Here is a 14,450-nt window from a genome sequence, read left to right on the forward strand (position 1 = left end):
GGGGCGGGGGGACATTACAGATCAAAGTTAGTGCTTCTGATAAGAGACAGATAAGGTACCACGTGGAGGAGAAAACGGGACCATCCTGGAGAGGGGTTGTCTAGGAGGGCCTCTCCCAGCTGCCACCTATGGGGTAAGAAGCAGCCACCATTCCCAGACAAGGTGGCTGAGCCTTCGAGGGTGAGGGAACAGCAGGTCTCAGTGGGAGCCACTTGGCCCTTTGGAGGCAGGAGTCTAGGAAAGGCTGACACGACTGGAGCCTACAGTGTGGGGCACAACATCAGGGATGATCCTGTGGTCAGGGGTCCATTCACATGACATCTCCACAGGCCACAGTAACGGGTTGAAATATTATGCTGGAGGGTTTTTAATTAGGGAAGTGACCGTATCTGGTTTATACTTTTAGCATGTTGTTCTGCCTATTGGTAGATAATGGGTTGGTGGGTAAGCAAGAGTGGACGCAAGGAGACTCCTTAGGGGAGGCAATAGTCCTGATGAAAGATAACAAGGACTCCGTCTCAGGAGTGGCAGTGAAAAGGAAAGAGGCAGCAGACAGATGTGGAATATATGCTGGAGACAGAACCAATTGGGTGCACTTTCCACTCGACCCTGAACACAAATGCAACTAATATCCAGCCTAGACCATGGTGATGGCTCAACTACTGTCCAAAGCAGGTGGATGCAAGGTCGTCTTGCTTCATCTCTGTTTTCATGATTTATGAAACACCATAAAAGACAAAGAACATTTCAACAAACAAAATATCAAGAAGCTTTTTCACTACTAGAGAAAACTAAAACCCTTCTCTGCTGCCCTCCCCCCAGCTGCCAGTTACACCATGGCATAGGTAAGACATGCAAGTACTGATTTTGCCAAATGCTATATTTAATCTGAGTAACATGAATAAAAAGAGGAATGATTTATCAGAAGTTTATTCTGTGCCAGGTATTATGCTAAGGCCTTTATGTACCTAATCTTGTCTAATCCTTACAACTACCCTGTGAGATGGGATCATTTTCTGTATTTTACAGAGGACCTTGATGTTCAGAGGTCGCTTGCTTTCCCAGGTCACACATTAGCGATTAGTGGAGGCCACATTTGAAACTAGGTCTGTTAATTTCAGCACACAGGCTCTTACCCAACATGTGGTGCTGCCGCCTCTATTCTTTCTTTTGTCTGGATTTCACAGAACATTCCACAATCACCTAGTTTCTCTCTCATCATCGAAATCAACGTTTCCTGTGTGGTGAGGAAATGACTAACTCGCATCTGCTTGGTACCTGGTGAGAAATGGAACAGAATGCTCAGGCAACTGAAAAATGAATGAGAAGTCTAGCTATCAAAAAAAAAAAACAGAGGCAAAGATAAAGATAATGATATATATTTAAGATGAGTGAAATTGCCTACAGATGTAGCCGGGGAGGTGGTGATGTCATCATGAGGACAGAGAGAAAAAAGGTTCTGTCCATGTCTTGGCATGAGGTCCATTCGAAACACTCCGCTCCTGATAGAGGGACAAGACATTATTTTTAAAAATGTAGACTAGTTACCATTTTCTTTATTTAACCAAGGTGAGTATAGGAATCTGAAATTTATTGGATGTGTTCTCTAGGAGCATCACAGATGGCTTGTGTAGTCTTTCCAACAGCCCTCCGAGGCAGGTATTGTTATCATCTCCAGACTTCAGATATGAAGACGAAGACTGAGGACGGCTCAGGAACTGGCCCAACGTCATACACAGGAAAATGGTGGGAGAGACTCGCCCCAGGCCTGCCTTCATCCCAAGGCCGCGCTCTTCCTGCCATCATGTAGTACTCCATGCTCAGCCTGAGACACACACAAACAAGCAACCACTCACCCATCTCCTGCTTGTTAGGACTCTGCAGAACCACTCACATTCTATTTTTAAGGGGAACATGTTCTCCTTCACTTTTTTCTCACCTTTGTAATGATTATAGTATTTAGAAAGAGTAGAAGACCTTCGTTTTCTTACCAGAAGCCATTTATTGTCCCAGATATTGCTAATCTCTGAATGGGTTTTATAGAACGTACAGAATTCTGCTAAAAACATTTTATATAGAGACAGTGTTCTTTTCCCCTAGAAAATTGCACCTATTTAAGAGCTAAATTTGTATTTCAATTGGTCCATTATCATAAAAGATGTGCAATATCTTTCATTTTTCACATACTGCTTTTGAGATAGCTCTTTCTTTCTACTCAAGGGTTTTTATGATGTGACAAAATCTATATCAATTTATTTAATAATGTTCTTGTTTAAGAGACTCAGTTGCTGAAAGATTACTTTTATATACTTTCTACATCCACTGGGGATATCAGAACGTGTAAGTGATCTAAGGCATTTGAATTTGGTTTATAAGACCTTGATATTGAGAGAATACAGATTTTTGATAAGATACCTGTCTTAATCTGGTCAGGCTACCCTAACAAAATACCATAGACTGGTTGGCTAAAACCACAGAAATGTATTTTCTCACATTCTGGAGTTCTGGAAGTCTGTGATCAGGGTGCTAGAAGGGTTGGGTTCTGTAAGAGCTCTCCTTCTGGCTTGCAGAGGGCCTTCTTCTCACCCTGTGCTCACATGGCCTTTCCTCAGTGCGTGCATGTGGAGAGAGAGGTCTCTCTCTCCCTCTTCTTATAAGGTCCCCAATCCTATTGGATTAGGAGCCCCCCACCCCTTATGACCTCATTTAACCTTAATTACCTCTTATAAGCTTTATCTCCAAAAACAGTCATATGGGCAGTTAGGCCTTCAACATGTGAATTGCGGGGTGGGGATGGGGGTGGGGTGGGAGTTGGAGACACAATTCAATCCATAGCAGTAGCCAAACAGTACCGAATCCTGCCACTTTGTACAAGTTCTTACCACAATTTTTAGAAAACTACCTACTAGATCATTTCCATAGCTAACATTTGGGTACATTCGTGATTACTGTTAATATGAAAAAATTTACATTTTTTTTCAGAAAGAAACAACAACTACAAAGAAATAGCCCCCTAAAAGAGCAAGCTTATTTCTTTTTTGTCATGCCTCACTCTTAGATGGAGGATTGTGTTATGCCCTGGATCAATCTGTTCAAATTGATTACCTGAGTTTAGTGCCTCATTTTTCCACTCAGCCGTAAGCAGGGGTGGAGTGACTTAGGTTCCATTTTTCCTCAGCACATCTTCAGGCTTCAGTTGGAAACTCTTTCGTCTTTAGGTTGATGCTACAGAAATCAACACAAATGGAATAAATAGTTGACTAACTGCTGTCTATGTGTTAGTCAGAATAAGTGAAATTTGTGTGTAATAATAAAGGGGATTCAAATATTTCTCTCTTCATGAAGAAATTATATTTCTCCAGTTGTGCTGGATGTTAATAATAGTCAGTGAAAATTGTTGTGAGATTTTTGTCATTTTTTTCATACTACATTAGAAACTTCTCAAGAATTAAAGTCAGATGGGACCTTTGTTAATACTTTTGATATTCATTAGAAGCTAAATAAGAAGTTATTTTTGAAATGAAATTAAGACTTGTTTTTTTGAAACAGGATCTACTTCATAAATATCAAGATATTAACATTAGTAGAGGCCCGTGGAGAATTTACAGCAAAGGAGGGACTGTCCTTAGCTCACATCCTCTTTAGACATCTCTGTCCTCATATTTAGTTATTAAAGAATAAAGAAACAATGAAATCAGATTTTGTTTACATCAAAACATGAAGATGACTATTAGCTTATTTTCAGTGGAATTACAAACAGATTCTTACAGATACTCCCAAGCATCTAAGGGAACACTGCTATCTTAGAACAGGGGGAATCTCTCTAGAATCTGTACATGTCCACAGTTCACCGGCGCTCACCCTCCGGTATACAAGCTGAGGTAGAGGAAAGCAAGAGGGATACCGCCATCTTAGCAGATAAGAGAATGAGGGCCCACACAGTAGAAATAATAACTGCCATCTTCCTCCTCCTCCTCTGAGACAGTTTACATTAGGTTCATCCTTTCTCATTTCTATTGACATAATCTGAAGAGTCAGTGACTGATAGCAAAGAAACACAGTACCATCCCAGGAGAACCCACTGTAGTACAAGGCTTTGTTACAAAACATTTTCAATATTTTCAGGCTAGCTTTTAGCTTTATTGATAGAATGTCATGAGATTCATCCTCTCACTCTCAAAATGAGAGAACAATCTCATCAGAAAGCCTGAAGGCTCTGTGGAAAGAAAGGAGGCTGAAGGCAGGAAAGATGAGGAGGGTACTTCATGGAACTGGGCAGGTCAAGACTCATAGAGGCCAAGTGGTTATGAGCACAGGCTCATGAGTTAGGCTGTCTGGCTTCAAAGCCCGTCTCTGCTGCTTTGGGCAATTTACTTAACCTCTCAGTGAGTTTCTTCATCTATAAAATGGAGCTCATAGATGTAGTTGATTGAGGATTAAATGAAATAATGTTTATAAAATATTTAGAATGGTGCTTGGCATATGGTGAGAGCTCAATAAATGTTAGAGGAGGATGAAAACCATACTCTGGGCTTTTGGATAACTCTGTGGCTTGGTTTCAAGGGAGTGGATAATCTTGGCACTTTACTGAACTTAGGAGAGAATTATTGAAGTGACTTTTTCTAGGTCAATGTTTTGGAAGTTACCACTCAGTACCTTAGGTGTCTACACATGTGGACACCTACATTAGAAAACTTTAAAAATCTGTAAAAGCAAGCAGATATGTGTCTCTCTTTCCTATTGGCCTTCGTCTACTTTTAGCTTCCTAATGCTTTTGGAGTTACTATCTAGAAAAATTATTTTATGTGATAATTGATTGTGTTTCATAAAAATCTTCAAATACACCAACATAGGGTAAAAATGTGAAATACATGCAGAAAGAAGCCGCCTGTATCACAAGGCATGTTTCCATCTTATTTACATTCATTGTGCCCTATACTTTGAATCTAGATTATCCTTCAGGTGGGCTTCCTGTAAACTTATTTTCATTTCATAAATCCCATTGAAGCCTTTTAGTTTTGTTCCATGAATCAGCAGAGTCATAGGGGTTTTTGCACATGAGGTGGCTTGGATCACATTTTAGCTTTAGTGTTTCCACATGTGGTTCTGAACAGCAGGGAATTCCAGAGTGGTGTGCCCATCTTCCCTAGGCATCCTTCAGAGGGCTTGTAACTATTTAAATCTCAGGCCCATCTGAGAGTTAAATTTGTGAATTAACCAAGAGATATGGTGGTTTCCGTGTCAGAGTTCAAAGGAGATTAGGCAGAAATTGTCAGAAAGCAATTTCACTGCTGACAAAGTCGATCTCCTTCTGACTCCCCAAAGATAAATGGGAAATACCTCCATGACTTACATGTAAGACCTCCTGGCCACTGATTTGGGATTGATCGATCGATTGATTGATTGATTTTTAAGTTGGGTTCAGTCTGTACGCTAACAGTTTTTCAGTTTCAGCCAGACTCTAAGGGAAAATGGTATGAACAAAATCTTAAGCGAGGAAATTTAAAATAACCTATACTTAAAGGCTAGAAAATCTTTTTAAAAATTAAGGCTGAAAATGTATTTTAAATCCCTCTGATCCAAGCTTATTATTTTGTTTAATCTGTCTCTCTTAAGAAAAAAAGTGTATAATTATTTTTATAAATCATGTATCTTTGTTCAGCCCCTCAGATGCTTTTTGATGTAAGCAAGACATGAATGAATAGTAAATTAATTATCATAATTAATAAATTAATTAATAAAATTATATATGTGATATAATAATAAAGAACAAATAGAACTATATTAAATGAATACTAAATGAATTAATGGTTCTCTAATACAGCTCTAAAATATAGAGTATGGTCCGTACTCAATACTCAACATTCAGAAAAATGGCTATTTGCTGCCATCGAGAAAGTGTTCTCAGGGCCTTCCTGGGCCAGGGGTCCCTCAGCAGACGCTTTGTAAAGCCCCATCTAACCACTGGCTGAGCTGTGCACAGAGGGTAACAGAGAGAAAGGAGGCTTGCTTCTCCCCGGAGCCGTGAGAATTGGCTTCTTACCGTGAGCACAGCTGTTCCCATAACACTTAAGAAACAAACTAACAGAGGTCTTGTTTGGTGATCTTTCTAGTTACCAAAAAACCCTAAAGATAGAAAATGAAATACCATTGAACACCATATGGACTGCCAACTGTTCGGACGAAGTGGGGGAAGCCAACACCTGTGCCAGCAGGTCCTTTGTCTTGGGCTGGCCCACGGTGACCTTCGTGGCCACCTTCAGGTAAGACCCACAGCTTGGCCCTGTATTTACATGGGTTGAAAAGGAAAACATTTTAATCTGATTGTATATTAAGCCAGTGGCTCACTTTTTGACCTCTCATAATGACACTGTGTGTCTGGTACTTTCCCCAAAAAGGTTTTTATGTGCACATGTGTGCAAATTGATCACAAATAGTGGGAACTATTGGAGTAATTTCCTTTGGTTTGGATCAGTGGTTTTTCAAATGGGCTCTAGGAGTACTTGGGGACGTGGATGTTCAAAGCATGTGGAAGGAGAATCGAGAGAGCAGGGTGCTAGGGACCCTCTCCAACATCCTGCCCCTAATCCCCAGGGAGCAGCTGTGTTTTTAAATCACTGGAATATCTTCTTAAGCAAGTACTACTAAATAGTCCAATTAAGTTTGAAAAATTGCTTTGTAATCCCAAATTAGTTCCCTTAAAAATAGTATTTAATTATACAAATAAAATGAATCATGTCCTCAAATACTAGGTTGCCTGAATTGCTGTGTGCATATTATCTGGTGTCTATAGAAAGGTGACAATCTAAAACAAAGGTATGATTCCATGGAGTACAAGTTAGTTTTCCAAGACACATTCTTAGGCTGGCATGAGAATGGGGAATGTGGCCCCCCACCCTGGACATCCTGAGTCAACACTCCTGGGTTCACAGGGCTCCTTCTTTATATTTGAATAGCACTGCCAGCTGCAGGAACACTCTGAGGTATAATTAACCCTTTTCCCGTTCTGGAAACTGAAACTCAGAGTGGTTAAGTGACTTGCCCATGATCACATAGTTTGCATCCCATAGTTGCAATTAAGTGTTTAGATTCCAAACCAACATCTCTTCACCTTAAGATCTATTTCCCATTGCTGTAATACTGCTTGTAAAAGTGCAGGGTCCATCAAAAGCCGAATGATAAGGAGAGTACAGCTTACACAGGCATCCACATCAGTGATAACTGGCTGCTGATGGTTTCATCTGGAATGGCAGTCTTAATGTGTTAGTAGAAGTATTTTATGTAGTTTAATTTTTTTCTCTCATTTTTTTAAATTGCAGTTCTTCAGAACTAAAGGAAAAATGGCACTCTTCCCTTCAAAGGTATTTTGTCAGCATACATATTTTAAATCTTTGATCCACGATGAAAGAATGCAGATTTCTTCAAAGCAGTGCCCTCAAACTATTCTCCCTCTTCCTAGTAGAAATTGACCATCCTCAAATAACTTCCTGTTTAGATTTACCCTGGCTGCTACTGCAAATACTGTCCTCTCATTTACATGCATGTTTTGCTTATTTTTGAGGAAGTTCTGCTGATCACTCTCACCTTCCCCTTCTCTCCAACCTAATGACTGGAGATGACATTATTCTCAAAACACACATTGAACTCCCTTAGAGCAGATTACTCTACTGAGTGATTCTCGGAGCAACTGCTACTTCCTGCCCTTGAACCAAGGAATGTGCTGGGCCCTCCAATCTGGGCAGGAAAGCTCTGACGTCTGGATCTGCTGCCCAAATCTCACAGGACAGGGGCAACCTGTTATTTTCCGGTCACATCTTATTCTCCTGAAATATTTTGCATAGTCTTCCAACCCATAATTTGATTTTGCTGAGTCTATTTATATGCTTTTAAAAATAGCCAAGTACATTGAAAATGTTAGCAATGTAGATTGATTTGAAAATAAGTTAATAGCTAATTCATTCTACTCTATTTTGGGTTATTATTGAATTTGATTAGGTACATCAATCTAGCCAAAGAGAAGGACCAGCCAAAAAGCATTCCCCTCAAAATCTTCACTGAGGACATTAAGAACTGTGTCTGTGTAAGTATTTTTTAAGACCAAAAATTAAATTCCAAGTTCCTGATTTGGGCAGAATGAAAGAGAGAGACATAGACATGGACAAAGACATAGAGAGATAGAGATAGAAATAGAGAGAGAGAGAGAGACACAGATAGGAGGGGGAGATGGGGAGGGAGGAGGGAGAAAGGAAGAGAGGGGAAGAGAGCGAATTTAGAAAGTACCATGTGGGAAAATGTATTTTCCTGTGTACACATCGTGTCTATAAAACATGAATCCTAGGCAATATGAAGCATGAGGAATCTGTGATAGCTACAGTGCTTAAGCATGGAAAGAATACTGCATGTTAAGTGTCCATAATGTTTCTCTGGATCCTTCCAGTGGCAATTATAGTGGCTTGTTGTAGTAAAGTGACTTTCACAGGCAGGTATTTCCTATTAGAATGAAACATTTTTTCCAGTTGTTGCTACTTCCATACAGAGTGGTCTGGGTTGTTTCCACAGTTTTTTTCTTCCCATGATGTTTTATTTGGAATAATTGTAAACTTACAGAAAAGCTGCAAAAATAAAAATAGTGTAAAGAACACCCATACACCCTTCGGCTAGATTGATCTATTTAGTAACATTTTACTCCATTTGCTTTATCATTTATTTTCTGTCCCTGTCTGTCTCTCCTTCTCTCTATTGTGCATGAGGATACCTATTTTTGAGGGTCACACATACACCATGGCCCTTAAATACTTCGGTATGTCCTAAGAATAAGGATATTCTCTTATATAACACCATACAGTTATCACCTTTAGGACATTTAACATTGGTGTAATACTTTAATCTACCATTCACGTTCCCATTTTGTCGGTTGACCTCAGGAATGTCCCTTTTCCGTAGAGAATCCACTGGAGGGTCAGGTATTGCAGTTAGTTGTTATGCCAAATGCAGAGGAGTTTTGAAAGGTCTTTCATTCTGAGGAATGTCAGCACTGAATTGAGCTGAGAGGGATGACACTTTTAAGGGAGCAGCAAATTTCTACCTTATTGTGTTTATACTATTGGGGAAAAAAAACCTACACCTCCGTTATTTGTGTGTAATTTGATCTCTGAAATTGTACTGCAGGAGCCAGGACATTTACCCTACTGAGCGAGATATTCGGGGTATTTTTTATGACACTTTGTTCTGTTACACTTTACAGGAGCTCCCGCTCACACAAAATAGTATGTGAAGGTGGAAAAAGAGGTGGTTTAAGACAGTTCTTTCTCTGGCCAATGGGAAAAGCCAATGGGAAAATCCATGTAAATATTCTGATCTGTTTCCGAGTATCAGAGAGATGCCTTGCTGGAGGGAGATATGACTAGAGAGTTCCCTAGCAAAGCACACTATTGTCTCTGCCTGCTTTGATGTCAGTTATGGCAGTGCCTCACATTCAGAATTTTTCATGGAAAATCACCTTGAAATTTTTAAAAATCAACTTTATTTACATATGCTTTACACAAAATAAACATTTCTAATGTTCTTCATTCATTCCTGAAGATCTAAGTTTCCCTCTAATACTACTTCATTTCATCCTGGAGAAACTCTCCGTAGCAATTCTTGTTGTGCAGATCTGGTGCCAATAGATTTTCTTAGTTTCTTTTATCTGAAAATGTCTTTATTTCACCTTCACTCTTGGAAGATATTTTTGCTGGATATAGAATTTTGTTTGCAAATTTTTTCATTTCAACACTTTGAAGATGTTCCACTGTCTTTTGGTCTCTGTGCTTTCTGAAGAGTACTCTGTGATCATTCAGACATTAATCCTCTGTATGTGATTGGTCATTTGTCTTCAGCTGCTTTCAAGATTTTCTCTTTAATTTTGGTTTTTAGCAGTGTGGCTACGAAGTGTCAAATCATGGTTTTCTTTGAATCTAGCCTGTTTGGCCTTTTCTGAACTTCTTGAATTTTTAAATTTGTGTCTTTATGTATGTAAATTATGTCTCAAGTTTGCGAAATTTTAGTCCTTATTACCTTATATTATTTTCTTGCCAATATTCTCTCTTCTTTCCTTCTGAGAATCCAGTTACATGTATATGAGACCTTTTCATATTGTCCACAGGTCCCTCAGGCTCTGCTAATTTTTTTCAATCTTTTTTTCCCTTTTTATTCTTCAAACTGGATAACTTCTATTACTTATTTTCAAAATCGCTGACTCTTCCATTTGTCATCTTCATTATGCAATTTAGCCCATCCAGTAAATTTTTTCTTTCAGATATTTTTCAGATAAAAAATTTCTATTTTTCAATATTTTCAGTTTCTACACTGAGACTGCTTATTTTTGTTTATTATGACCATATTTTCACTTATATAATTAAGCATAATTGTAATCGCTGTTTTGGGCTAATAATTTGAACATTCAGATCATCTCAGGATTGGCCTCAACTCTTGAGAATTGATCACATTGTCCTGGTTCTGCATATATCAAGTAACACTGTAGCTCATATGAAAAAAAAGTCACATTTCCATTTTTTTTCAGATTATTTGATAAAATAGTTTATTTTTTTAAGTTATTTGTCTACAAAAAGCTGTATCTACTGGAATTTATCTGTTTTGGAGAACAGACAACATGCAGGAAGAAATACATATATCCTTGGAATTACTATTTTGAACATAATATGTTCCTTATGCCATGAAAAACCATTATCTTACAGCCCAGATAAATTAGGTAGTAATTATTAGCATTGCAAAAGAGATTTTTTTTACTTTACAAAAGATTTCGTGGGAGAATTTTTAAGTTGTATTGAATGGTTTTCAGACATCTTAAAAAATAGCAGAACTGTTACTTATTAAACCCCAAGCTAAAGCCCAGTGTTTGAATCCTCCCAGAAAATTTAGCACAGGAAACTCCCAACGTCCCCGAATTTGGGTACTCTGAGCTCTATGCTGGGTTCTGAAACACTTTTTCACAATCCTTAGGGCTACAGCAGTTTGAAATCAATGAATGCTTTTGTTGATAAAAGTTCAATTATCAAACAACTTTCAGGGCCATCTGTCATCTCAAGCAATTGAATTGAATTCATAAGAAGAAAAATAAAACGAAAGGACAAGTAATGAAATATGAAAGAATTTCCTTCAACTTTGTTTTTGATATCATTTTTAAGGCCTGGGAATGTCCCCTCATGCTGTCTGTCTTCTTTAAGCAGTTTATCAAAGGACACAGGCTTATTGCCTGATAATATTATAAAACCTATGTGCATAGTAAACGTTCTTGGTTACATTTTGTCTTATTTTAATATGTCTTTTGGAATTCAGATAGTTTGATGGATATTACCTCAGAATACTATTAATCCCTTTCAGGTACTTTTCTGTAAATCGTCTTCCTATTTTGATGGAGCAGTTTCTCAATGGGAGGTGTGGCAGAGAGCTATTATGAATACCCTATTCACTGGCAGAGTTGGGAATGGAATTTAAGTTTCTAAAATTTTTAGTCTCATTTCCTAGACTCATTGGTTTTATTTCACTGTCTCAACAGATTTCAACAATGAAAACTTAGTAACCATGATGCCTGACACAAAGAAAGTACTCACTAAATAGTTTTTAAAAATGTCTCTTCTAGCCAGTTCTTAATCTGATTTTACTGTAAAGAAATAAAGCCATACTACAAAAACACAACTCAGGAAGAGAAAGAGTCCAGCTCCTCCTTTTTAAACTATTGCCCTTCCATTACAGAAATAGCGTTAAGGCTCTGAGGACCAGCCCATGTGCCCTCTGGGAATTCTCAGTCTTTCTCTTTCTTGCTTAAGTTGTTACATGTTGTGTGCCACAAATCCTTTAAGAGAAATATATGTTTTACTGAAACGCTTCCTGCTAGCTTCATGTTATATAAAGGAATGAAAGTAAATTATAATTAGGGGTTCATGCTCTACATGTGCTATACTTCGTCATTACCTGAAAACAAGCTTGCCTTTAGAGTACGGATAGTCATTTGACAACAAATTATTTACTCACCTGCTTTAAAGTTTTTAAATTTAAATTATAGCAATTTTTATCATTTATTTTTTTACAGTCTGTAACTGTAACAGTAACAAATTCAGACACAGTGAATGACACTATCAACAAGTCACTACCAATGCTAGGAATAACTGTAAGTTACCTGCAAGCTATTTTTACTTAAAAAACAACTTTGATTTTTGAGATTCGTGTGTGTGTGTGTGTGTGTGTGTGTGTGTGTGTAATGCAGCTCCCATCATGACAACCAGTTACTATAGATATCAAAGTCATATTTTTTCCCCCCTCCAGATTTGGAAATTGAAGGCAGCAAAGCTATTAGCCTACACATGGGTGTTACTCTTGTATTCCCACTTAAAATTTTGTGCAAATGGAAAGTAATAGCATAATAAAATTGGGCTATAATTTTAGAGTGCTAATAACAACACACATTTTTACTGTACATATTTTATATGTAGATAGTAAAATATTTATAAAAGTCTAAATATTTCCTCCTCCACTGGACTGTTCTTTCTGTATCTTCTTTCCTGATTCCTTCCCTCCCACCCCCATTTTCCCGGTTATCACTCAAGGACTCAATCTATAGGACTTTGTCTATGATAAATCCTAAATAACACGTTTTGTTGTAAATTTTGACATAAAGACCACCTGGCTAGAAGCTACATGCTCTTGATGCAGATCCTGAGAATGAGATGGCTGATGCCTCTTGTGAACTGGTAAAGGAGGAGACAAGTTCTAAATAAGACCATGAAGCTGGGTGCACTTGTGTACACATCACTTTCATCCCGTTCTGCTTTTAAGTGTCTGTTCCTTGATGTTTTGATGGGGCTGGTGTGAGTTGTTGAAATTTTTTTGGTGAAAGAGGTGGGTATATTTGAGGATGAGGCTGTATAAGGGAAAAGAGAGAAAGAGTGACATTCAGAGGGACAGAAATGAAGGAAGCACTTCTAAAGCACAACTCCTTATGTAAAATTCTATGTCAATGTAAAAATGTCCTGCTACTGTGACATGACATAATTACAAGATTTGTATTTAAATTTTGCCTGACCCAATGGTATAATAAAGCTCCTTAAAAACTAAGGGCAACCAGAATTTGCCATAAGAAATCAATGATTTCTGTGCAAACAATTTAATAATACATTTGAAATGAGATGGAATTTATATGCACAGAGTAAAGCACACTTCTGCATCGATTTCTAACCTATGTGATATATATGCCCTGAATGACAATTACATCTTGGAAGAGAGTGAGTGTTTTTAGGGATGAGGTTGGGGAGACAGATTAATGTATAGCTCATTTTATTTCGTGTTTGTAATTTTCCTTTGCTTAAGGTGATCAATCTCACTAGACAAGAACAAATTTCTATTTTATTGAAGAATTGGGGTTATTTGGCCATATATGTATGCCTGATTTAAGAGAGTCCAACATAGTGTTTCTAATCCCTACTTTAAAAAAAAAAGATTTTTGTTAGCTTTCACTTCCTATTTGCAACACAATATTGAGCGGATTTAGCTGTGCGTGCATGTGTCTGCGTGTGTGTCTAGGGGTGTGTGTGTGTGTGTGTGTGTGTGAGATTGCTGCCATAGCTGGGACCCTTCTTCATAGGGTCAAGGCCATGATTTTTAATCAGGAGTCAGGGGCAAGCACAGTACCTATCACCAACAACTCCACGTAAAACATTTTTTGCTTTATCCTTTCCTGGAGGACTCTTTAAAATAATTCAGCAGTCTTCATAATTTAGACTTGTTTGTTTCAAGTAGGATTTACAGTATTACTGGGCAATAGTTCTGCTGGGAGTGACTGTCTTCTTCATCTGACTTGTTCTCTCGGTTACATTTCTTGTCCCTACTTTCCCTAGAGTGGGGCTTTTCTGCACCAGAGTTAGTGTGCTGACCTCACTCTGCCATCTCCCCAAGGCCTCCTGGGCACCTGTCTCCTAGTGTGCAGGGTTGCTGAGCTATTGAGACCTTTCAAGTGTTACGTTCTAAGAAACAGTCATGGCAGGGTGTATGGCTCTCTGGACAACATGCTTGTCTGGGCAGGGGCATTTGAAGGCAAAAGCCAACCGTCTCCAAGGAGTCTGGAGATAGCAGAAGGCAGGACTCTTGAGATTAGACTTTTGCTCCTTAGTGAAAGGGGCATAACTGATTTCTTACGCCACAGGCCACCCCCAAAGTGAGGGGCTGATTGGAAATATGGTTCCGTAGATCCTGGGCCTTTATCAAAAGGGACAAGAACCTGGGACAGTCTGTTGGAGGCTGTGCAAGAGACGAGGGGTTACTGAAACCAGCACTGTTGACTCAAAAACTGTAGCCACCCCCATGGACCGAAGAGCATTTATACTGGCCCCAATTTTTCTTTTTGGAAACCGAAATGCTAAGGAAATGGTACCTACTGTGAAAGATTTAGTGTGATG

At 38.6% G+C, this 14,450-nt stretch overlaps 1 protein-coding gene across 1 annotated transcript in view; it reads left to right on the forward strand.

The window, feature by feature from the left end:
• The window catches only part of LOC101390819 (rho GTPase-activating protein 20-like), a 31,636-nt gene that overhangs the window by 1,433 nt on the left and 15,753 nt on the right, over window positions 1–14,450 (forward strand). Inside the window, exons 3-6 of the mRNA XM_014784489.2 lie at window positions 6,114–6,263; window positions 7,320–7,361; window positions 7,996–8,080; window positions 12,092–12,169. Of these exons, the coding sequence (XP_014639975.2) occupies window positions 6,114–6,263; window positions 7,320–7,361; window positions 7,996–8,080; window positions 12,092–12,169 (355 nt within the window). The remainder of the gene's footprint in view (window positions 1–6,113; window positions 6,264–7,319; window positions 7,362–7,995; window positions 8,081–12,091; window positions 12,170–14,450) is intronic.

Source organism: Ceratotherium simum, chromosome 12 (genome assembly GCF_057802395.1).
Source record: "Ceratotherium simum simum isolate JZ-2026a chromosome 12, ASM5780239v1, whole genome shotgun sequence".
NCBI lineage: Eukaryota > Metazoa > Chordata > Mammalia > Perissodactyla > Rhinocerotidae > Ceratotherium > Ceratotherium simum.